This window comes from Fukomys damarensis, unplaced genomic scaffold, assembly GCF_012274545.1.
Source record: "Fukomys damarensis isolate Sample0158 unplaced genomic scaffold, DMR_v1.0_HiC HiC_scaffold_1, whole genome shotgun sequence".
Classification (NCBI taxonomy): domain Eukaryota; kingdom Metazoa; phylum Chordata; class Mammalia; order Rodentia; family Bathyergidae; genus Fukomys; species Fukomys damarensis.
This window is the reverse complement of record NW_022900913.1, coordinates 10,629,373-10,656,309: the sequence shown is the minus strand read 5'-3', so window position 1 is coordinate 10,656,309 and position 26,937 is coordinate 10,629,373. Positions and strand designations below refer to the sequence as shown.

The 26,937-nt window shown below is 40.7% G+C and overlaps 1 protein-coding gene across 2 annotated transcripts in view; it reads right to left on the bottom strand.

The window, feature by feature from the left end:
* The window catches only part of Trio (trio Rho guanine nucleotide exchange factor), a 319,992-nt gene that overhangs the window by 182,090 nt on the left and 110,965 nt on the right, over positions 1-26,937 (bottom strand). For both annotated transcript variants that reach the window (XM_010631520.2, XM_010631521.1), the window contains exons 2-5: positions 17,526-17,600; positions 11,551-11,665; positions 6,268-6,460; positions 3,107-3,619 (exon numbers count right to left, since the gene is read on the bottom strand). In XM_010631520.2, coding sequence (XP_010629822.1) covers positions 3,107-3,619; positions 6,268-6,460; positions 11,551-11,665; positions 17,526-17,600 — 896 coding nt within the window. The remainder of the gene's footprint in view (positions 1-3,106; positions 3,620-6,267; positions 6,461-11,550; positions 11,666-17,525; positions 17,601-26,937) is intronic.

Genomic DNA, 26,937 nt, shown 5'->3' with positions numbered 1-26,937 from the left:
GGTCAATACTTATCAGTTATAACCATCAATGTCGATGCCTCAATTCACCAATCAAAAGAAACTGACTGGCAGAATGGGTTAAGACGCAAAATCCAACAATATGCTGCATACAAGAAACACTCATACTTGAAAAAGCTACTCATAGACTGAAAGTAAAAGGATGGAAAACAGTTCTCCATGTGACAGGAACCTGGAAAAAAGCAGGGGTAGCTATCTTGTTGACAGATAAGTAAATTTCAAATCAAAACTAATTAAGAGAGACAAAGAAGGTCACTACATCCTTGTAAAGGGAACAATCCAAGAGGAAGAGATGACAATCATAAAAATATATGCACCAAATGCTAATGCCCCCAACTATACAAAACAAACATGAAGGGACATGAAACACCAAATTAGCACTAATACAATTGGAGTGGGGGAACTCAATACCCCGTTGTCACAAATAGACAGATCATCTAGACTAAAAATCAACAACAAAATACTAGAACTGAACCAAGCTTTTCAACAAATGGACTTAATAGATGTCTACAGGGTGTTCCACCCCACAAAGTCAGCTGCACACAGGTCATTTTCCAAAATAGACCACATGCTGGCTCATAGAACATGTTTAAATAAATGCAAAGGACTTGAAGGTATCCCATATATATATATATATATATTATCAGACCATAGTGCAATTAAGCTGGAGATCAATAGCATAAGAAACTATAAGAAATTCACAAACACATGGAAATTGAGTAACACTCTCCTGAACAACCAATGGGTCACAGCAGAAATTAAAGGAGGAATTAAACAGTTTTTACAATTTAATGACAATGCCAGTACAACATACAGGAATCTATGGGATACAATGAAAGCAGTTTTATTCATAGCAGTGAAAGCCCACACTAGGAAAACAGAGTTGGCTCAAATAAACAACCTAATAGTGAATCTTAAGCTCCTAGAAAAAGAATAGCAAGATAAACCCAAAGCTCACACAAGGGAGGAAATTATAGAGATCAGAGCAGAAATCAGTGCAATAGAGACCAAGAGAATGATTAAAAAAAAAAAAAAATCAACGAATTGAAGAGTTGGTTTTTTGAAAGAATAAATAAGATTGATAAAACCTTAGCCAACCTTATCAAAAAAAAAGGAAAGGCTCAAATTCATGCAATTAGGAGTGAAAATGGTAAATTCATAAATAACAGATTTATCAGAAATCCAGAGAATCATCAATGATTACTTTGAGAAACTGTACTCTAATAAAATGCAGAACATCGCAGAAATGCACAGATTTCTAAATATATATGAATTATCAAAGTTAAATGAAGATATAAAAATTCTAAACACCCCAATTACAATCAGTGAAACTGAAAATGTAATTAAAAATTTACCAACAAAGAAAAGCCCAGGTCCTGATGGCTTCACTGATGAATTCTACAAGACATTTAGAGAAGACTATAGCCACTATTCTTTAAACTTTTCAATGAAATTGAAGAGAAGGAATACTTTTCATTCCTGGAAGCAAATATTACTTTGATTCTAAAACCAGGGAAAGACCAAACCAAAAAAGAGAACCACAGCCCAATCTCACTAATGAACACAGATGCAAAAATCCTCAATAAGATACTGGAGGAAAGAATACAGAAGATCATCAAGAAGATCATACACCCTGACCAAGTTGGACTTATCCCAGGGATGCAAGGATGGTTCAACATACATAAATCAATAAATATAATACACTGTATCAACAGAATCAAGGAAAAAATGATTTGAGATGAAGATGAAAACAAAACTTAGATTCCATCTCACCCCAGAAAGAACGGCTGCTATCAAGAAATCAACCAATAACAAATGCTGGTGCGGTTATAGGGAGATAGGAACCCTTTTTCATTGTTAGTGGGAGTGCAACCACTGTGGAAGTCAATATGGAGATAGCTGAAACAACTAGGATTAGAAGCCCCATTTGACCCAGCTATTCCTCTGCTGGGCATCTTCCCAAAAGAATTAAAAGAATCATACCACAGCGATACATGTGCACCCATGTTCATAGCAGCACAATTCATAATAGCTAAAACTTGGAAACAGCCCAATTGCCCATCAAATGGAGACTGGATAAAGAACATCTGGTTGTTTTATAGGATGGAGTACTACTCAGCCATAAAGAACGAGAAACTAGAGATTTAGAGCTAAGTGGATGCACACTGAGGCCATACTCAAGTGAAATTAGTAAGTTACACATGTATAAATACCAAATAGTTTCTCTGGTGTGAAAAAGCAAAAGTGTAAATAAGGATTAATATGTATAATTGATATTGTGCAATAGGAAGAAGAAGTCTGAAAGAGTAGAGGAAGTGGGAGGGGTAGGAGAAAGGTAAAAAGGGAAAAGAAAAATACGTGAAAAGGAAAAACATGGAAACCATGAAAACAGGGAAGGGTGGAGGGGCTAAGGGGAGGCTGGGGAATGGGGAAAAATAAGAGCCTGATAAGTTATATATAGATCCCAATGATGAATGTACCTGTATTGTATACCTAATATGTACCAATAAATTCAATAAAAATAAAAAAGACCACAAATACTTATTGCCTGTATTAGCAGAAACTGATTTTTAATGTATTACTCCCTTTTTATTTTAAAAACACACTTAAATATAGATCTGAATTGTCACTAGTTTTGTGTGAGAGGAAGAGTAGCTATTACCAAAATGCATATATGGTTATTGCTTCCTTTTTTTTTAATCTTATTGAGTTTACTGGTTCTTTTAAATATACAGTATAGCTACAGCCATCACTGGCATCTTGTACCTTTATATGACAGAACTTGGTTCTCATTTTTTCCCCATACCCCTGCTGGTTATTGCTTTCAATAACACAATTCCATTAAATTATCACTTTTTTAACTGAAAATACTCTGTCTTACGGGCATTCTATATCATCAATAATTCTGACTCAAAATTTGTAAAACCTCACTATAGTGCACAGCGAGAATGAAAAATTGACTCTTTTCAGTCTCGGGATGGCCACTGGTCTACCCTGAATGCACCAAGCGCAGCCTACCATTCTCACCTCTCCTCCCCTTCCCCTGACCACCCGCCCTCTGCACCCTACTTGCCTGCCTGCCCATTACCTTCTCAGCATCCTGCTCAAACAGACGCAGCTGGAAGCACTGATCCAGCTTCAGTTTCCGCACATGCCACATCTGGTGCAGGTGCTGCCGGGTTGAGTGCAACCTGTCCAGCATAGTGGACACCTTGGGCAAGAGGTTCTGAAGATCTGCGTTGCCTGATCCCGAATTCTTTTTGGGAAAGCTATCGCTGCTCTGAATCCTCTGAAGCAGCTTCTGTCCCTCCAAATCCAAGTCCTCTATGGGCGCCTTGATCACCTTCTTCTTGAGCTGCGAATGCTCCTCGATCATGTTCCGAGCCCCCTCGAGGTCCTGAGGCAGCTCCTTCTTAGCCAGGATGTCCTGAAGTTCCTCTAGCCGGGACAACATGTGAGTTGCATTGCTAATGTAGTCTTCAAAAGCCACTCTGATTTCAATCCACTCTTCATGGTTGTATTCCAGGCAGCCATCGAACTCAGGAGTTAGCTGAGAAGGATCAACTACTTTGGTAAGGCCTTCTAAAGAGACCATATTTGTCTGAAGGGAAAAAAAATCATGTATGAGAAGATGAACCAATTTGGTATGGTCTTAACATAAAGCAATTTGCAGTCACAGATTTTCAAAGTTAAAGTGATCTATTTAAAGACAACACAACATGGTTGGTCCTGGCCCCAGAAAAACAAATATGGATGAAAAAAGCATTATTAGTACAATGAAAGATTATTCCATAAAAGTAAAACGTATATGTTACCTGGAACACCCAGAATTACAGAACTGTGTATTTCACAAGACCAAAGACAGTTAGATTACTTTTCAAGACATGTGAAGATTAATCCACTCTCTGGGTACAATATATCAGGGAATATGTGAAATTCTAAGGACCAAGCAGACAGCTGAGATGTTTCCCTCGCATCAATGTATTCTCCTACCCATTCTTTCCTTTCCACTCCACTTGTCACCTCTTTACCATTAGGAAAGTGCGGACTTCCCTCCCATATACCATACTAATCTCAACCGTGGGCTTCAAAACTTTTTATGATTACTCATTTGTAGGCCGCTGACTAAATGATAAACAGTACTTCAACGAGATCACCATTATATTTCTCATCAAGTAACAGACAATAGGATACAAATGACATTTTCAAAATTTAGAAAATATCTCAGTGTTAACAAGAAAATTCATGGAGGCTCTTCACAGAGCTGCAGACAAGGAGAAAGTCTTATACTCTGCAGGAATCTGCTGTGAGCCTGGGTAATCGTGTACTGTATATAATCTGTCCTAACTTCTTCCAACTTAAGAGCAAAACTTTAGTCAATTACAGCCTAAACCAGAAAGGGTAACTCAGCCTACCAGAATATGAGGCAGATTAGTACTATTATGCCTCAAGGAAAATATAGGGTAAAGATAATTAAAGGAAAGGGGTGTGGCCTAGAACCAAAAGATAAACAGAGAAGGACTGGTTTATCCCCACCTCTGTAAATTCCAGCTCTAGGTAGGACAGGCAAAACCATGCTGGCTGCCACAAAAAAACAAAACAAAACAAAAACAAGAAGAAGAGAAGAAGAGGAGGAGAAGGAAAAGGAAGAGGAGCAAAAAGAAGAGGAAAAAGAAAAAGAGGAAGAAGAGGAAGGAGAGGAAGAGAAGGAAGAGGAAGAAGAAACAGCTAGAAAGAGAGGCTTGCTTCTATCTACACCTTTGCCTCCAGCACTACTGCAGGCTCATTCCTGTCTCATCTCCTGGACTTTTAGGGACTCTGTGGAGGCAGCTGCTCAGAGTGAGGCCAGTGCCCATGTGGAGACAGCCAGGTCCACAGAAAACTAGGACAGGTGCCTTTAAGAGCCCCCAAGGGAGAAGCTAGCAAATATTTGCATGCATATTATTGTCAAACCATTTTTTTTACTTTCAATATGTATAATTAAACATAATACACTTTAAATTCTGCATTGAGAAAATAATGCCAAATGAAATATCTTTCAAAATCACTTATTTATTTTGTATGATGATAAAGGCTTACTTTATCTTTCTCCTAAACCTTTTTAGTATAGTTTCAAATTTAAATTAAAACCAAATTCAGATCCCAGATAGGAAAATCAGTATGATGGAAAGATAGTTTAAAATTCAAATACACATGATAAAACACTTAGCATACAGATGAAAGAATACTTTTTGGTGTGTTTAATATTATTTTCCTTAGTTTAATGAATATATACACTGAAACTTAATGTCTGGGCAGAGTTCCTGGAAGAATAAGGCTAGCCTAATAAAAATTATTACAATTTATTATTAGAAGATGTTCCATTTTTATTACAGTTATCAGGAACAATTATCTCTTTAAACTGACATTATCAAAAGCTGTGTAAGAACTATGGTAGCTTAAGGAGCGATGGTTCATAAAGAAAAGAAAATAAATTAGCAGGTTGAGGCTCGTTTTCTATAAATATCTGAAAAACATTAATGTACTGTGCTAAATGAATTCAAGACTGCATACTTTTTGTTAAAGGAGAGACCTAATACACACACTAAGTGACAGAATATTCTCTGCCATTGATGACAGGATGAACTCAGTCCCCTCCATGTTTTTCCCTCAGGAAATACGCACTTGGGCACCGCTCCTGTCCCTGATCTCCAAGCCCGAGACAATGAAGATGATCTGCAGTAGCCAGTGGCAGAGGTACTCAGGGGAAGCATCAGGAGCAGGCTCTTCCTCCCAAGGGAAATACCAACCCTTCAGCAGCCTGATGTCCAAGCCCAAGAACAGTGAATCTAGACTGCTTGGGTCAAGGGTCCACTGGAAATAACAAACTCAATTTTGCTATTTTTCCCAATAACTAATTCTACATATGATGTGCATGTGAGACTTGCAGTTCCTGTTCAATACCTGGTCTTAAAAATCTCTTATCAGATTAAAATGATGAGAATAAGTCCTTTTGGGTGTGTATGTGTGTTCACTGGTATTGGGTAATAAAGTCAGGGCCTTTGCACTGAGCTACTTCCCAGCCATTTTTAATTTTAAGACAGGTTTTTGCTAAGTTGCCAAAGCTGGGCTTGAACCTACAATACTCTTGCCTCACCCCGCACCCCAGCACTGGGATCATAGGTGTGCACCACCATGCCCAGCTATAAGTTAGCATTTAATAAACCACACATGTGGGCTTTGTAATTCTGGCTACCCATGGGAAGTTACCTCAAATTCAAACTTCGAGCTGCCAAAATTTGTCCTCTGTTTCTGCCAGAAGTTGTCTGGCTTGATGATGAGGGCGATGTGGATGCAGCAGGGGAAAGACTCCTGTAAGATCTTCAGCAGAGGCTTGATAGAGTCCCACTTGGACCCGCGCATGTCCACGATCACCGTGAAGCCTCGCTTGCACACCTCCTCACTACGGAGAAGAACACAGGCTGAAGAAACGGCCACAGCACTCACCACAGGGGCTGCTCGCTGTCCCTTGGGGTGTCAGACGCCTCGTCCTTCCTCCTTCCTGATGCTTGCTTGGGAAGAAGCCGAACCCTGACCTCAGGAACAGAGAGTACCACTGCCTCCCTGGGCAACTCAACCTGGCCTCATCCCTCCCTGGCACCATCAGAGAACAGAGCCTGGCCACACGTGCATTAGAGACAGTCACATGGTTCAACTTCAAAAACCTTTTATGGTTTTGCAACCTGTCTTTTCCTCAGGAGGAAAACAGCCATCATTTCTGGCCTTTAGTGATTGCCTATACTCATCCAGTAAGGAACCACTACAAGCAAAAGTCTGAAAAGGACCATGATGGCCTGCATACAGAGCTCTGGTAGGGATGGCAGTTACCCAGGGCTCCCAGAACCAGAGCTTGAAGGGACCCCACCCAGTGTGGCTGGCAATGCTGAGAGCTTTCCAATGTCCTATTCTGTTCCCTTTACCCTACATGCCATCCTTAAGCTGGCTTGAAAGTTCTCCAAGTATCAACCACCCACCCCTAGGATTCCCAACACCATTCTGCCAGCCTCTGAGGGATCAACCTAGTTTCACAGGAGTTTCACTTCACTGAGAGTATAAAAGCAGTGGTGGGTAAAAATGCTGGCCCCTGGTACAAATTGTCATGTCAGGAATCACTATTCTTCTCCAGTTTCCTGGAAGTTAAACAAACAAAAAACCAACTTCAGCTGGGTGCAATGACACATGCTTCTGGTCCTAACAGTCAGGGGACTGAACACTCCAGCTCAGGAGTTCAAGACCAGCCTGGGCAATACAGTGAGAACCCATCTTAAGAAAGAAAGAGAGATGGGGAGGGAGAGAATGTGAGAGGGGGAAAGGGAGAAAGGGAGAGAAAAGCCAGTTAAGATTCTAATTTTACTAAATTTCAACCCAAGTACATGGGTAATGCATTGAAATGCACATCTACAATAAAGAACAAACAAGAGTCAAGGTGTCCTGTAACATGGGCTCACACCATCCTAACTTCCAGGACACAGATGGAAGCTTTGGAGCTGACTCCCCCAGGGTCCCACAGATAAGCAGCCACTGTAATCCTCCCACTGCCAGGCGGCCCCTGGCATCTGTGCTGACTACTGATGCCAGTACAGACATTAGGAGGTAATGACTGCCAGCAAGGTCTTGGAAATGCACCTAAGACCTGATGAGTACTCAATGGACTGTGAGGGTCTCACCTAATGTAAATGCGTTGTGATGATGGGAAAGACATTTGACATTTTTCTGTCTCATATAATTCCCCCTTTAAAATAAAAAAAAAACTCTCATCTGAAAATTCAGCAAACAAATTGCTATCATCACATTAAAAAGCTTATGAAACAATCAGTCAAATTTAAAACCAATTTCACGGTCTCACACAGCTTTGTCCCCTACCAATTCCCCTTCCAATACCATCTTCCACCCTATTTTCTTCCTTATCTTGACTCATACTATCGGAGTAACTGGTGTGCAGTTTCACAGGTGCAAAGCACATATGACAACCACAGCAGTCTAAGAGGGTGTGGCATATAAATATTCCAAAGGTGCCTGTGATGTGGAGCCTGGCAGCATCACCTGGCTGACAGTCAGGGGAACATAGTGTTTAAGGCCAGGAAAAGAACACAGGTGATCCTGAAGTTGAGCTTTATGCCCAAATGCTGAAGTGCTGAGGCAGTGATGGTGAATCTATGGCACACACACATTGTTTTTCCTTTAAGACCAAAGATGGTAGTTAATATAGAGTTGTTTTTTCTAAACTAAAACCTCAGTATTTGGGTTTAATTGCTGTGTTGGCACTTTGTGATAAATAAGTGGGTATGAGGCTGCAGTTTGGCACTTGGTCTCTAAAAGGTTTGTCAACTCTGTGCTTAAGGAAGGATGTGGAATCCTGCTAACAACCCACATGTGAACGTGAACTGCAGCTGAGCTAACACCAGCTCGGGCACACCTTATGCTCTTGCTAGCACCTGGCATTCCGAGTGGGACCCAGCCATAATCTTGGTAACTTCATAGGCAAAAACACCTTTGTTCTCTGGCCTTCTTCATAAAACCTAGAGGCAAAGGACTCTGAAAGTTCTCCCAAGTCACAGAAATTAAACATTCAGCATCTCTGTGAGTTCTCATAGAGTCTGCAATTCTGCAGGATTTCATCTGTAGTAACTCCAGGTTTCCAGAGGTGCTGGGCTAAGTGCAGCCAGAGCACAAGAGGAGGCTTTCGAGGAAGCCCGCAGCCCTGCTGTGGCAGATCTAGATTCTACTGCCATGGATTAAAGACTGGCAAACCGAGGAGTATGTATTTATTTTATTAGATGCTTCCTTAATACTGCATCTGAAGTGTCAGTCTTCACCACACACCAAGATAAATTCCCTTTCAGACAGTGTTTCTCCTAACAGTATTACGCAGTGTGCACCTGAACTACAAAGCCCCTCCACTTCAAAGGGGCTTAAAAGGAATCTTGAATAAGTACAGGTTCAGCTGGAACAAACCAGAGTACAACAAAGCTAAAAGGTAAACTGAGCTTGCACAGTTCACAGGAGGATTAACTATTCTCCTTCCTCCACTACCAAACTCTTACCACCCAGTAGCATCCCAAGCAGTGCAGCCAACATGTGACTGGGCTAGGAGTGCACAGCCTTTCAATGCATCTGTTTTTATCACCTTCTAAGTGGCCATCGTTGAAAGAACAGTGACTTGCAAGTATCCTCAACTCCAGCTGCAACAGATGAGCAGTGCGTGAACCTGTGCAGCAGCTGACAGGAGCAGGTCTCCATGCCCTGCTGCTGCCTTGAAGACAGACCCCTTTTCGGGAAAATGTGACTTACTAATTAGTCATTTTAGCAGTTTTACCTAGAGTCACATACTGCATGTAAAATAAAGGAAATTTAGATAAAATGAGGGGCCTTTCATAACACAGGTCTCTAAAGAAGAGAAACTTTACTTTCATTAGTTCCCAGAAGAATGCATATCTAGATAGGAATGTTTGCAAGTGAATCAAGTAATGATCATCAAACCATTTAATTAGCAGTGACTGATTCAAGAGTGGTTTATCAATTTATTTACTAATAAACATTCTAAAGAAGGCAAAATGTTCTAGAAAATAACTAGTATAAATATAATGCAAACAGGAGGACAATAACCACCTACAAGTCTTATTTTCATCACTGTGCAGGACTCTCAATGACACCAGTAAGGACTGCAGCTGCTACACACTCCCCGTGACTGGTGGGAAGTCCCACTGCAGATAGACACCATGGGGCCAGCCTGTCAGCGAGCCCAGTACCAGCACAAAATCCATTCCTAGCTGCTCAGGTCCAACTGTGTTCAACTGTGGGACACAGTCAAGAAGGCACGCAGAATAAAGCAATATGATTTGCCTCTAGAAAGCATGGCCAAAGGGAAATGACTGGAGGAAAATGAAAAAGCAAATTGAAAGTAGAAAATTATTACACTATTTCTGAGGCACTGGGCTGGATATATAAAAATAACCTTACTCAAGCCCCGATAATAATATATTCGCTAGATCAGGAAACCAGTAAAATGTAATTCAGTAACTTTTCCAGGCTGATTCTGAGGCTCACAGTGTCCCTGCCAGAAGGCTCCTTTAAGAAGATGGAGGCTGTCTGCCTTTGACTCTCTGAAGAATGTCAGAATAATGGGCAGCACAACTGCGGTCTCACAGAGCCCTGGACATACAGACAAAGGGAAAGCTGGGTATGGGTCACTGGGAAACTGTAACCAAAAAAATGACCAGCCTCACAAATTGTACACATTAATTTGGTGACACATTTTCTTGGCCTGAATACCAAGTGCAACTTTATTCATTCAGAATAAACTAAGCATTTGTTGTACCACTGAGCTATACACCCCCAGGCACAACTTTAATTTTTTTTTTTTTTTGGCACTGAGGATCGAACTTGGGTCCTTGCGCTTACAAGGCAGGCAGAGGCACCACTGAGCTAAATCCCTAGCCCAACAACTTTAATTTTTAATTAAACTATGAGATAAGTACAGTACCACTTTGGTTGGCAAGAGGAGGTTTCATTTTTATGTTGTGTTTGTATTTTGCTATTTCTTTTTCCATCATCAGTACAGAACCTAGCACATAAGAAAAACTCAGTCATATCTATAAAGCATTTTGTTATTTATAAATGATAGTAAATAATAAATTTCTAAACCCCTTTTAAACCTATGGTATCAGCAGTTAAGCAGCCCAAAGAGGTACCAGGATAAGAGGAAAGGGGTAATATTTTCCAAAAGAAATAAGGAAGGCTGGTGACAGAGAGTGACAATTTTCCTATGAAGGATACCCTAATGGAAAAACCTAAGAACCCCCTCAGGAGGGCAATCCTTCATCTGCCACTGCAAGGATCTGACACAAAAGTGCACAGCTGTCCTCCCTCATAGGCCCCAATTTCTATAGGGTAAGAGTGTTGCAAACCACATACTGTGCTGGATCTACTACATTTCAACTTTTAAAAACCCATTTTATTGTTATTATCTTATTCTCAGAATAACAAGTCGCTTAAAATTACATGTTCTTTATACCCTACTATGACCAAGCTTTCTTTTACACATCCTAAGTTATAGACTCAGGAAATACCTTCTCAGCTTGCTAAAGAGGTATGGAACAAAGGCTCATATGAGACAGAAGTACATATTCAAAAACAAGACTCAATTTCAGGCCATCAAACCTACTGTGCCTTGGCATTACCGTTATCGATGGCAACTGTCCCATTTCTCACTCAGGTGCCTGGGATCCTAAACTCCCTGGTGGGTATCCCAAATCCACAGTCAACACACACACAGCTCTTCAAAACAAAATGCTTGCTTTGTGTCCCTGCATCCAGAATGCTTTACACAAGACAACAATAGTCATGTTTTAGAAATAAAGAGAAAGCCCATGGTCTTGATTTTATACTTGATTCCTGGAGGCTACCATTTAGCTGTTTTCTAAAGAGTACATAGAGTGCCACATCTCCCAGGTTTGAGTAAAGAGTAGCAGGTCACAAACCACCAGAACTTACCTAGGAATGCAGGCTAGGTATGAAATGAGTCTTCTGAGATCCTCCTGTCGTATTCTGTCATGATTGCTGCGGGCTGGAAATGTTAAAATGGGACCCCCACGCTTATCTCTACCACCTAAAAGACAAACATTAGAAACACACTTAAACAAAAACCAAGATTAGAAAGGACTCTCTGAATGCCATCGCAAGTCCAACATCATCACCCGTTCACCCACCTCAACAATACCTAAATCCACCACACAATCAGAAAGGATCCTACAAAACCCAGGTCTTTGTTTCATCTGAGACATGGAGTGGCTACTTCATCCACTCATGGGAACCAGAAGAAATGGCCTGAGTTCTGAAGGGCATATGCAAGTTACTATGGATGGCCTTGACTTCTTCCAATGTGCTGGAAGAAATTCCTTCTCCAATGTTTGGAGAAAGAAATGCCCCCCCCTTCCTCCTTTTCCTTCCCTTCTCTGCATTCTAAACTGTCTCTTTTCTACCAACCAGAATGGGTTCTCAGTCTTCAGTGAAAAAAGGAGGTTCTTCAAACTTTATGCCGGCGACTACCCTACATAATCTGGGATCAGTAGCATCCAACCAACAATGGCCAAGTTTTACAACTCATACAAAAAGAGAGATGGGCATACAAGACTTTTAAAGCAGAACTGGATTAAGAAAAAATATCTCACACCGTAATACAAATCTGACTTGACAGACAGGTAAGGAAGGTCTCTTATTAACATGTACACAATCCTAATGAAGTCAGCTTGGTATCATAGACACTTTTGGTGAAACTATCACATTTACTTTTTTACTTCTGTCAAGATTATCAGGAAACTATAAAGGGAAAATTCAGCCTTCTCAAGTAGATGCCTTGTTTAGTTTTTAAACTCTGATAATCTCTCTTCAGAGGATCTCAAACTTCAAATCACAATATGCAACTCTTTAATTATTTTGTATGTGCCAAAAATCATCAGCAAAATAAATTTTAAAAATGAGCAAGAAAAACAACAAAAGATTGTTTCATTTCAGTATGTAAGATCAAAATAATATATAGCAGATGATGCTGGTATTTTTACAACATATTTTAGCAATATTTTACAATTTCCTAGATGGTCACACATACATTCTAAACAGCAGTACACCTTCATTCTGACTGTGAACTGAATACTTAAAATGATCCACATGCACTGTTCGGTCATGCAATCTTTAAAAGCCTTAAATTATTTGTAACCCAATAGTTTAGGTATTCAATGGAAGTAATACTATATCTTAGGTATCAGGAGATCTCTGTCATTAATGAATGGTTAACACAATAAAACAGGACCACCATACCCCCCTAGTAAAATCTTCATAGAACCAACAATACTACCCAGTAAGTATTTCTGTCTTTTTCCCTACAAAAATCTAAGCTAAATCTAATCAGGTGTCAAGACGTAAGAGAAAAGAGAATAAATGACCACTAAAGGACACAACCTACAAAATTTAGAATGTAGAAAAATCCACAGTAAAGCACTCAAATTCCCTCACCTAATGAATGTGAGGGGATAAGACAAAAACAACAAGAAAGAAGAACCCAGAGGTTAAATGTGCCAGATATTTCAACCAACTGCGATGTGTATCTATCTTATGGACATTGAGAGATAAGCAGGGAAACCAGAACATTAATTGGTCCTTTACATTGGTCATAGTTCCATTTTTAGGTGTTGATGGTACTGTGGGTTTTTAAAAACTGAACTTTTAGAGATATATATTAAATGTTTATAAATAAAATGATAGAACACCTGGAATTTACTTCAAAATTATCCAGAGTAAGAGGAGGAGAGGAATAAGATATAGATGAAACATGATTTTAAAACCATGGGAAATTCATTATACTATTTGCTTTGCTTTTGGATATTAAAATCTTTCTTGATAAAAAGCTTATTTTAAAAAATAAATATTCTCAATTCTGGTGTTTGTGAGTTCTTTTAAGGGCCAAATCTACCACAGGAACCATAATAGCAGGTGACCCTATATATAAGATGCTATTATGGCAGCCTCTTCTCCAAGAGGGTGCATTCCAAGACCTCCACTGGATACCTGAAACTATGGGCAGTATCAAATCATGTGTATACATGTGCACGTGCACACACACACACACAGCTGCTTCCTATACATCAATACTTATAATAAAGTTTAATTTGCAAATTAGGCAGGAGAAAATGAAGAATAATAAAATAGAAACTATAGCAATGTCGTGTAATGAATATTTTGTGATGGTGCTCTCTCCCTTCCTCCCTCTCTCTCTCAAGAATCAAGACTATACTAGTACTTTCAATCACTGCTGACCACAGATAACTAAAATTAGACAAGGGGGGATCTCTGTGTACATAAATGACATTAAAGATAAAATACAGAACACTTCTATTAATTCTCTTACTGCATTTGTGCTACTTATTACAGAATGCCACAGACTGAGTAATTTACACAGAACAGTAATTTACTCTCTCTCGCTTCTAGGAGCTGGGAAGCCCAAGATCAAGGTGCTGGCAGGTTAGGTTGCCTCTTTTGCAGAAAGGAGAGGAATGCTATGTTTCACACGGTGGAAGGGCAAGCACCAAGCCTCTAAAAACAGGGCCTTCGCCCCATTCACTTCCTGAGGCCCCTGCTCTTAATACCCTCACACTGTTAACACTTGGGTTTTTCAAAGCAAAGCATGAAGTGTCTAACATGAAGTTAGACACTCTATTTAACGTAATTTAATCCATCATCAATGGTGGAAGCAGGATGCTATCTTTCCTCAGTATAGTTAGAATACCTGGAGGTAAGACTAAGGATTAAAAATATTTAAGTCCAAGGGATCTTAACTAGATTCTTAGAGATTCTGACCTAATAAGTATGTCTTAGAATCACCTATCTTTTGGCCTGCTTTTACAAAAGTCCTTGCTTGCCTACGTTTTGATTACTAAAAGTCATTTACATCAAGAGCTTTTATAAATATTCCTTAATATGTAAAAAACTGAAATTAAAGTTGAAAGTAGATTTAAGTGGTTGCCTGGGCTGAGTGCAGAGGGGATGAGTATGGGGTTCTTTAGGAGGTAATGAAAATGTTCAGGAATTATATGAGGCCTGGAGATGTGACTTAGCAACAGGGCCCTTGCCTAGCAAATATGAGACCCTGGGTTTGCTCCCCAGCCCTAGAAAAAAAAAATCTGGAGTTAGTGGTGCTGATTGCACAGACTCGTGAATCTAAAAAGTACTTTAAAATCATGAACTTTAAAAGAGTAGATTTAATGATATGTAAATTATATCAATAAAAATTGGGTCAGAGGTAAAGTTATTTTTGAGAATTCTTTTGTTCTTTGAACTTCAATAAATTCACAGCACAAGCAATCAATTTGTTTTTAATTTGTACTTTTTTCCCCTTTTCCTTTTCTAAGTTATATAACAATAAGCCTAAGACATGCAGCAAATGAGCCCAGACGCTCATGTAGCACAGCTGGCCAACTCTGGTCCTGAGATCAGAGGTACTATGGCAGTGGGGGCAGCACTACTAACTTCACTCTGCTCACACAGCCAGTGCAACTTCTGCTATAACTAACTTCTAAAAACCACTTTATACTAAATTTGTGATACCTGCAAAATGTTCCTCCCCAACAAAGATATGCAACTTGCAGAATTTAAGATTAAAGAAAAATGACTAACTCAGGAAGACTGCTGATTTTATTTCTGATTAGTTTAGAAGGCAGAGTTTCATTTTTTATCACAATTGGATAAAAATGCCATAATAGTAAATACTCTATTAACTTCCTAATAAAAGAATAAATATAAATAAAATGCATGAATCTAAACCATCCACCTGTCTTTGTGTGTCTATCTCTGTGAACTAAAGTTTAAAAAAAAAAAGTGAACAGGGCTGGGGATTTAGCTCAGTGGTACCACTGCCTCCCTTGCAAGAGCAAGGACTAGAGGTCAATCCCCGATACAAAAAAAAAAAAAAACCCAAAAAGTGAATAGAGGTCTCCAAACAGAAGAGTGGACAGAGCAGCAAGGACTCTCATCCCAGACCCCAACTCTTTTCAGAATATGGAATGGATAAACTTGCATAATTGAGGTGGCATGGTGGCACATGCCTGTACTCTAACGTTCTGGGAGGCTAAGGCATGAGCACTGTTAGGTTCAACCCCAATGTATGGTTTAGATATAAAATGTGTCCCAAAGCCTCATATATGTGGAAGAGGACTGGATCATGGAGGCACTGTACTCATCTGTGAATTCATCCATTCATGAGTTCAGCCCCTGAATCTGCTATTAGGAGGTGGGACCTGTTGGAGCTGGGTCCCTCGTGTCGTGTCCTGGAAGGCTGAATTCTTGTCCCTGGCTCCTCCCCACTTTCTCTCTACTTCCTAACTGCCGTGGGGTAAGCAGCTCTACCAGGCCCTTCTAACATGCCCTTTTGCCTTGGAGCCAGTCAACTGTGGACAGAACCCACAACAAACCATGAGCCAAAATAAAACTCTCACAGCCTTCTTTAAGGTATGAATGTCAGATATTTTGTCCTACTGACAAGAAAGTGACTAAGACTCCCAGCCTAGGATCCTGTATCAAAATAAAAACTAGAAGAGCTAGGGTTATAGCTCAGGGTGTATGTAGGTCCCTAGGTTCAATCCTCATTCCTGGGTTGGAAGGACAAGAACGCAGGCCAGGACGCTGAGGAGGCTTTCTGGAAGCCTTCCTCACTGATGCCTTTATGACGTATGGGTCTTCCAGTTATGCTAACTCTAAACTACAAAACAAGGAGTTCAATAAGAACATATGAGTCCTTACAGTATTATACAGTGTGTCAATAAACAATCAGAAAAGAGTACATGAATGATACTTTTAAAACTCAGTATATTTCAAGCCTGGAGTTTGTCTATTTATATCCCCAACATCTTAAAGCACCTTATTCTCTTATAAACTTCTTACAGTCTGCTTTCAACCTCCTGAATGCATTATGAATTAGGTTTGCTTCTGCAAAATCATCAGTCTTTACTGGGGACCAAGAAATACCGCTGACCATGAAGCAAACCAAGATTGTCAAAAGCACCCTAAGAAGCTTCATCTTAAACATGGACCAAAAGCACATACCCAAAAGGCACCCAAGAGCCCCCACTCCCCTAAAAAGGAAGTTTATAACAGCAGTGTTATAAATTAAGAATAAAATGTGTTCAAGAGGATACTCAGATCAGCACAGTATGCCGGTTTGAAAAAGATGGAAATGCATCAAGAGAAAGGAATCCAGGACACTATGGGACCATCTACAGATCAGAGAGGTCTTGAAAATCTTTTCTTCGTAACAAGTGAACTGGTGCTGAAAAGGTGCAACATGTGATGGCTTCTCTATCTGTGTTGGAGGGAGACACCAAGGGGCTGAAGCCTGACCTCTGGGTACAGAAGAGAGGGTGTTAGGTGCCACACAGCCCAGTGATGCCCAGTCCACCTCAAGCAGTAGAAGGCAGGACCCTGAAGAAAGAGTTCCACAGGGCAGCTGCAACTCCACTGCTAGTGATCACCAGGACTTCATGTTCCATGACAGGGGCTCTAGTTATACTACAGCCAGAGACCCCCAGAGAAGGCGAGCTCAAGGGCAGTGTCTTCCTTATCTCCCAGAAGAAATGGGAACAAGGAGCTACAGAGGACTGTAAAACTCCAGGGCACATCTGCATACACATTCCTTGTGCTGAGGTAACTGATTTAAAAATCAGTTTATTTTATTTAGTTGCTTAAGACAATGTTTGCTAACTGACAGACATTTTGATCACTAATGCTACCTGGCTGGCGATATGCTTGCTGGATGGAAGGAATGCCACGGGCAGTAATTTCTCAAGAAAAATGTTAACGAATAAAGCAGTTAAAAATCCACTGAAATGCCAATGTTTTTATGTGTTGTGGCAGGTCAGCTAGTTTAAAATGTCAAATTCTGTATTGTGTCAAAGAAAACAGCTTGGAAAGTTAGACCTTACCTGAAAGGTATGCTACTTTTTCCTTCAGAATTGGCAAAACATCCACAGCTTTCATTTCATCGTTTTTTCGAAACCCTGAAATACACAAGGAGAAAATAAAATTACTAGGTTGAGTGATACTTAAAACCCAATTTATCCAATACCAACACTGAAGCTTTCTCACATGATTAAATTAACTTAAGAAACACCATCCCATGAGAACATTCACTTCAATGAAAAGCAGGCTATAATCAACCTTTTCTTCTATATTAAGGGTGAAGGATGATCTTCGCACACGTCCAAAGGCTGGTGTCCCAAAAGACCCAGCCATTTCCAGCAGTTAAAAATGTGGTCCCAAAAAGCTAGGATATGACATCGGCCCCAATTACCAAATCTTCATTTTAATCTTGTAGATTAATTTAAATATTGGCAAAAAGAAAAAGGGTGACATTGCCTTAAGAAAACTATTTGTGGCACACTAATCCCACTAGGGGGAGCTCCATGCCTCCTCTTTCTCCTCCTCCACTGAGATTTCAGGGACTGCTTAAAAATAAGCCCTGGCCAGAGGAGAGGGGATTATAAATAGCAGAGGACTGGCCACCACACCCTCTCCGCATGCTCCTTCCATACTTTCTGGGTCATGCCCCCACCTCCCACATCAAGGCCTAATGTGGTCAGGTGGCCTGGTGCCTCTCCAGTTTCCAGAGTGGCCAAGATAGTACTCACTTAAAACCAACTGTCTCCTGTCCCCCACTACCTTCCGAAGGCCATGTGAGAATTTTGTAAAAATGAAGCATGTAGCAGGCAATTTAGGACAAGCCATCATCCATCTCAGCAAAAGGAATTTGTGCAGCCCAAACATGTCCAGCTCAGCTCACCAGAACAAAAGCCTACTTAGGAATTTCGGGTCAAAAATGTTTACACTCACAAGCCTGCCTATGGTGTTCTGTTGGAGATCTCTACAAAGATAATGTAGATTGAGGGATAATCATTAAAACTAGTAACTAACACTTCCTAGAAGAATTATCTCTAGAAAAAATTGAAAACCATTTCCTCATCCCCATTTTTGTTTTTTCCAAACAGTGTAGAAAAAGCATCAGAAATATTAGGCTGGTAACACAGCCACTGCAAGATGTATACTTGGAATAGAAAGCAAGTAAAGCAGAAAAGTAAATGGATGGATGTTCCACTTTGAATGTGCCCAACAGACCAGCCCTGCCCCTGGAGATCTATAAATACTTTCTCAAGGCACTGGAGAGTGAGCAAAAGCAGAGACGCCCTTGGAGAAAAAGGGAATTGCACCAAGTCCACTTCTCTTTATCAGGGCTGTCAGCACAAGGAGGCCCAGGTGAAGCCCTGTGAGGCTGTTAAACAAGAACCAAGATACATGTGCTCACATTCGAGGCTACCTCAGCAGCTCCAACAGACAAGAGAAAGCTTAGAAAGGAGATGAGGTGCCAAATTCTACTGATATTCTATATCGAAGTGGCCCAAATCCCCAGCTTTCTACTAGGCCTCACACAGGCAGAGCAAGCTCCCACTGGTCCTGCTCAGGATTAAAGATCTGAGTTGCTATCTACTGCAAAGGAGCTAGAGTTTGCAGTTTGGATCCAACTAAATTAGTTGCCTGGTAAAGAAGCAAATAAACAGAAAAATAAACATCTTTGGGAGCAATAACAGAATCCAATCTCTACAACACATCATTCATAGATGCAATGAGTAAATTAAACATTTTCTGATTTTTAAAGTAAACCTGCCTGTGCCACAGAATACTTACATATGTATACAGAGGCAATTTAATGGGATTTAACCATGACGCTGTCACCACAGGCTTTGCAGCAAACGTATCCTGTTGAGGATCCAAGAGAGCTGAGTAACACTACCCAGCCAGTTACAGATGGCTCGACAAAGAGGCCAGGCCTCCAAATCACCAGGCCATTTTCCTTTCCAATGTACCATGCTTTGTGCTGGCAACCCACCAAGTTTTTAAAACAGTGGCTATTTATAGAAGGAAAAACACCCAAGCCAAGAGTTCTGCAATTTCATCCTCAGGTTCCCTAGAAACTCCTGAATGGCTGCAATCTAATCTCAATTCACTGTCAATCATTGTAATTCATTTCACTTATCTACAAAGACCGATTCCCTCTCGATTCTATTGGTAGTCACAGATGGCACTGGAGCAAATGCAAAAAGAAAAGGTCCAACAGCAGCCATCAGAGAGAAAGTTTCTAAATGACTTTAAAACAAAGCAGATTATGAATTTCAGAAGTAGCACAAGAGTCTAGGAGGACCTTTGCCAGTGATGGTGAACCTTTTAGCACTCTCATGATACAAACAGCCTGCTGTGGCACGCACGCCACTGATCTATGCAAACATGGGGACAGATCATGCAATAGATAGATAATACTAGGAAAGAGGAAGCTACGGCATAGATCCCAACCTACCCTATTTGACAAGAGATTTCCCTTCCAACCACCAGATAAGAAAGTGCAAGCTTCCTACCATCCCCACCAGCCGATGTCCCCATGAGTCCTGGTTAGGACACAGCAAACCCCCAGAGAGAACCTCAACTGTAGTCCTCAGCTCTACACTACAGAAAGAGTCACGCTTACCCATTGAACTACCCTCACCAAAAAATGTCCTCAATCCTCACCCCACAGCTGACACCTCCAAAAAGGACTGTGCAATTTGTCATTCCCAAGCATTCTTGACAATTACTACTAGGTTTCTGAATCACATTTTTTTTTAACCCAGGATGGAACAGTGACAGAAGTTAGAGCTGTTATATTCCAGGCCACCCACAGAAATCATACTGATTTGAAAACGGTGCATAAAACAAAACAAAAATCTCAACTTTCCAGGCCCCATCATGAGCCACAGACTCAGTCCCACTGGACCTCACCTTTGCGTGCTCCCTTAGCGTGTGGTTACTTCAGCTATTAGTCCTTCAGTTTCTCACAGGAGAAAGGCACATGGATCAATGGCGAGTGGGCGTGGAAAGGTGTGCACTTTTATACATGCATATGCCCACACATAGGCCAGAAAATAAATTCCAACCAGTTCTGCTAAAATGTTTTTGTTGACTATATCACAGAAAACAGACGTTACTTTTATTAACATTTTCAAGAAAAGATTCTAGAAATGAGAAGAAAATAAAGAGGACAGAAATATGAAACTAACCACACAAATAAATTGAGTTTGTGGTTACTATGGTGTTCACCTAAATATCATCTTAAATCTCATTTCTATTTTTAAAAGACATATGAAATAAACAACTCAGGAAGCATTTACAAATACTAAAACTACCTTAAATATATCACGCAACTTTCGGTAAACAGCAGGAAGAATTCAACCATGGAATTTCTTCAGACCAAAAAGCCATGGTTAGTCCATGCCCTGGGAGCTGTTTATGAAAACAAAGTGTGCAGCTACAAAAAATATTTTAAAAATTAAAAATAAGGGCTTCTGTGCTATTCCAGTGGTTCTAGATTACACAGGAGATAAAACTCAACCCCTAAGGTCTTCTTTACTCTAGCCTTAAAGGACTTAGATGTGGTTCCTAAACTTACTGGAATGGCAACAATCACTTGCTGCACTTAATGACCACCACCTGGAAACACACCCACTTCTCGGGTCTCCCACAGGATAAAGAACAGCAAATGCGGCTGTGCAAAGATGTTTCAGAGACCCAGATCTCATCTGTGTCACACAGCAGGAGTCAGCAACATTTCTGTTTCATACCATCAAGGGGGTCTCCTGATGCCACAACAGGTTATCAGGGAGGGGACATACACACCCTTTAGTAGGAATTAGAAGAGGATAAACAGAAAGGGGTAGAAGAAGAACAATGACAATATTAGGGAGCATTTAGCTGCACACATCTTTTATATCATTTTAAAATTACACAATCCATAATAAAGTATGCAAAAAGACCGGCTGGAGTCTTGCAACAATTCTTGTTGCAATTTAAATACATTTTATCTCCTAGATAAAGAAGCTGATGTGGATTTTAATGATGTGCCAGCTGCAGGGGACCATGTGCCCTCATCAGATGGGTTCTCCCGAGACACCAAGGTGCTGTCCCAGGGAGTCCCAGAAGGCGCGCAGCATCTCTTTTTCAAACCCGGTCTAGAAATACGTTCAGAATGTTCACAGGAAACACCTCCATTACTCCAAACTTGCACACCAGAATTTGTTAAAAGGGGAAACCAGCTCGGGATAAAAATCAGACTTTATAGACATTAATTAAAAGTAGATATGTAAAAAGTGCTCAATGATTTAAAGTTTCAACTCAAGTTTCTGGTCACACACATACACATCTTTCTCCAAAATATTAAAATTAAAATATTTAAGGATTTTAATATATTCATTTTAAAATCTCTCAAAACCAAGGTTCAGCATGATTGTGTCAAAACTGATGCTGTTAATACTTTTAAATTGCTATTTGGACCATAAAAATCAATTTGAGGGAAAATAATAAACACTCAGGCACTCAGATCTTTCCTATTTCTTAAAATGATAAACATCACATTACCCCTCAGGCATACAGTGGTTCTCTGCACGCCCCTCATCACCCAAAATGTCAGAAGACAGGTCTGTCTTGTTCCCAGAGGTCTAGGACAGGGCCAACCATAGGGTGCTCTAAAATATGAAAAGGCTGCAGAGAGAAATGAATGAATGAGCCAATTTACCCAGCTGAACTCCTAGTAAGCACCCCAATATTTCTTAGCACTTTCTATTTTCCATTTGTAAAATATAAGAAATATAAGCTCTGTTGGTTTAGGTTCAGTCATAGTGTGATTTATATCTGTAAGACAGAAAATGAATTGCCCTGCCCTCAGAAGAAATAGTCCACAAATTATCATCTGACAATGGAAAATCTTTCCATTCAGTTAGAGATCTGGATGTCAACTATCCAATACCCCACTGGTAAAATCAATTATTCATCTTATATCCTGAGACCCTGCAAAGAGGTACTGTTGTTACTGCTGACAAATGCCTTTCTAAGCTAGTCACCAGAATATTCACGTATTTACTTCTGTGGCAACACATTTTATACACCAAACAAACACAATCCAACTTCCTTTCATTTTAATTTCAGAAGGAAAAATGGAAATATTTTCATAATGAGCAAAGCTTTCATTCATGCAATACATTATTCCTATAGTATTTTTTCATGTGCCAAGAAAAAAACTGAGATGAAATTAATCTTCAAAAACAAGTTTTAAAATTTTAAAACTAAAATACAGGTTGGTTAACACAGGTTAGACTTAACCTCTTAAAAATCTCATATGGGGCTTGGGATTTAGCCCAGTGGTTCCAGCGCCTGCCTTGCAAGCATAAGGTCCTGAGTTCGATCCCCAGTACCAAAAAAAAAAAAAATCTCATATGTTTCCCAAGACCACTGGCAAATTCTAATGTTACATAATCCTCATATGGGTTTCTTTTTTAAAGTAAAAACAGTTACCAAGATACATCATGTAAAGGTACAAGATCCCACTAATAAAAAAGTGTTATTTCTTGGCCATTTGAGCAGCTGAAAACATTGAGGTGCTGCCCTCATCTGAATTACCTGCCTCATCTTCTAAAACAGGCAGCCAGCCCACAAGACAAACTGCTCCTCATGCATTTTCAGAGGTCTCGATCGCCTGCCAGCCATTCCACTTTGGAATTTACCAAATGGCAAATCATCTATGGGAAAGACTGAAGGGGGAAAAAAAAAAACCTCTATACTTAACAAAAACAGGTTATAACAGTGATAAAAATGTATAAGGCAGCATTTTAAAACAACAAAAAATTACACAGTAATATTCCCATCAGTACTGAGTCTTGTGGTGGTTACCAAATTTTATCACTAGTCCATTCAGAGGCAATTTGGAGAGCGCACACACTCCCAAACACAAAGAGCAGAGCCATAAATCTCTGCATGGGCTTGACTGGCAAGGCCTTGGCTCAGCATGCGCATGCGCACGCGCAGAGGGAGGTGACGTCACCCTCCAGGACCGGCCGCTTCACTGCGGAGCTGCAGGATTTCGTCAGCTCAGGGTGCAGGGAGGCAGAGTGTTGCAAGGGTTTTAGTTGTGCAAGCATCCACACTACTGATGCATAGGGAAGGAGCATTTTAACTACTCTGGGATGCTCTATGAACATGTTTAAGCAAGGAAAAAAACTAAATCAGAGAGTATAATTGCCATTTTTACTTATATATAAAAACATGTTAATTCAATATTCATATAATTTTTACATAATATATAGTCATGGTATGGATCTCAAAATTAAAGAAAGAACCATGTGCCTGGATGTGTCCTTCCTCCCTGGATCCCTAGGGAATAGCACAGTTATGCACAGAGAAATTTTATTCCCATTGTTGCCTAATGCCAGAAAAAGAATGGATGGCTCTGGGGTGTGTGTGCACATGCACACCTACAAAGCCTCACAGGTGATGCCTCTGGGGTAAGTCTGGGGCAAGTTCCTCCAGCTTGTATTCTGGGAACTCCACCCTAATTTACAAATGCGTCCCACACAAATAAACACGAATGTGTGTACGTGTGGTTCTGAGAAGCTGACCTATGTCAGCGCCTTGCTTTACACCCAAAGTCCCTCTGGAAAGCTATGCAGATACTTAGCTGGTGTCAAATGAACCAGAGAGACACAACTGATACACCCTGATCACTGCGCTATATATATGATCTGCATCAAATCAACCAAATCTGAGGGCCAAAAGAAGCCATGTTTAATCATTACATCAACTATTTCATACATCTTTGTATCCCTGCCCTCTACCAAATAAGAAAAAAAATTCAATGTCCATATACATTTTTAATGCAGATTACATTAAATGGTTCTAGAAAATAAAGTTATAATTCTACTCCTTTTCCTTGATACAGATATCTTTTTATTACTATATAAGGAATAGAGGTGCAGAGGGAATTTCAACTACAGAGAGGTGGTACAAACCAGTGATATAAAAACTTCTCTCACTGTACACAGATTAAACTCTCGTGGGGTAAGGAGGCCATCTGTAAATAGAATACAATTCAGCGCACTTGGTGAACTTGGTTTGGGAAAGCAACACATGTGGGTGTTCAGTTCTCTAGTACAGACACTTGATATGGAAACACCAGGGCTGGAGAGCTGAGAAGAAAAGACAGCCCATCAGATGAAGGGTTTGTACAAGTGCGGACGAAACACACATTCCGTGTGAGGGCAAACTAGAGAAGAGCAAGCCGGCGTGAGGAACAAAACATAAAATGTTCATGGTAGAGAACAAAGAGGTGCTGGGTGGGAGGGCCGTGGTGAATCTTGACTGACAGGCAGGAAACTGTCCGTCACTGGAACAAAGAGGCTCCATAAAGAAGGCAGCACTTGCATGCTCCTCCTGTCTAACCCTGGCTCAACCTCACTAGGAAACCTGCTCCCACCATGTAGGTCGCAGCCCCGCAACCAACCCAGAGCCAAACCAGGAACCTGGGCTTCCCCTTGCCCTCCACCCTGACTTGCACTTCCCCCTTCTGTGAGACAAGGTGTCCCATAGGCTCCAGGTCTCTCTACACTTCTGGTCAATATCTCCTTCATGTGGGCTGTTCCAGTAAGCTCCTAATCAATGTGCACGATTCCCGCTAATCCTGCCGCTCTCCCCAGAATCATACGGCTGAAGCAAATGTGTAATCATTCTCACCCACCCCCAAATCCTTCAATGGCTCCTTAATGCTCTCAAAGTCCAAATTCCTTGACATGGCACAAAGTCTCTTCTGCCGCCTCAGATCACAGTGAGTTACTCTTTCCCCAGGAATATGCACACCAAGACTCCTGATTACATGCAGGTAACACACACCTTCCCCTTCACCAATGAGCTCCCATATGTGCTGCTCCTCCACCATCCCTAACCCCCCTTTGACTTTCCCCAAATCCCCAGTGCTGGGCCCAGTACCTCCATTCTGTACTCCCACAGCACCTGAGCCCTGGCCACGCCACAGGATGTTCAACTGACTGCTGATCACTGTCCACACAAGCTGGGGTACCCAAGCAGAGTGCAGGGCTGAGCAAGAACCCATATCCAACACACAGTGCTTCCAGCAGTTGGTGATTTCACACAGTATTCTACGACGCAGATGCTGGGCAATGTCCACCTAGTCCCAGAGAGCTGGCCACAGTTCTGAAGCTGCCAACAAGCTCACAAACTACCAAGTGGCTAAAGTGACTGCACTCTCTCTTTGGTGTATTTACAGAAAAACTAGTACACAGAATTATGTTTATATAGTCTCAATCTATACGTTAAAGTAAAATAAAAGTTTTGCTTAGAGATTTTTACCATGTAAGTAAAAGTTATTTTCTGTTTCAACTCTCATTAACTTCTCTGATGGCAAGAGCAGGCTGGTTTGGAAGACTGGGCACTTGTGCTGGAGGGTTGGGAGTGGTCTCCTTCCAGGGCTCAGAGCTCTGCTTCTCTGTAGTCAGCAGTGATTTCACCCAAGAACTGATGGCTGCATGGGCCATTATCATGAGGTCACAAGTGAATCAGCAAGCCAAGCTGACTCCACACATCTCAAAACCAAACTCAGTCTTTTGTACATCAGTACAAACAGTATCTCAAGTCCTTCACTGTCAGATGGCCAGGTACAACGATGAGACTGCCTACTGAATATGCAAAGAACTGTTTTATGTCGCATGAAATGAACACATAAGCCTCGAGTGTCATGTGTCATAAATAGTGACATCCCAAAACATCTGCATGGTTCATCCACACATCTTGCCTTGGTATTGACAGTGAGTATGAAGGAGACACAATAAACACAGAGCCTGTTTTCAGTCAGTCTATAAATTTCCATGAGATGAAAGGATTGAATTCCCATCACTGAACCCAGATTTGGAGTTTATGTCCATATCAATATCCCGTACTTCAGTGTTACCTCCTGCCCAGTCTGAATGCCAAGGCTCAGTTTCTAGATATTTCTTTAGACCTAGACAGGTAAGAAGAGGGGTCAGTGGGGCAGAGGCGAGTTCTAGTTCCTGAAGCCACAACCCTGCCCGGGGGATTTTCTACCAGGTTTCCCAAGGCTCATCACTGATGCCTGTCAAATCCTTCTACCTTTCAACACACCCTGCCATTAGTTTTTCATTCTTGGGAAATGTAAATCAAGGCTGAAAGTCTTACAAAGCTAATAATTAACTCAGTGACTAGTTATTACATCTAAATTAAAATATAGATTAGAATCATTACCTCTGCACACATATATATCAAATATCAAATACATTCTTCTAATATATTCCACAAAAATAACAAACTGTACTATAGATTCAGTTCTACTTCAAGAAACTGTGGTTAGGGCCAGGGATTTAGCTCAGTGGTTCTGCCTTGCAAGTGCAAGGACCCGAGTTTGGTCCCAGTATCAAAAAAAAGAAAGAAAAGAAAGAAAAGAAAGAAAAGAAAGAA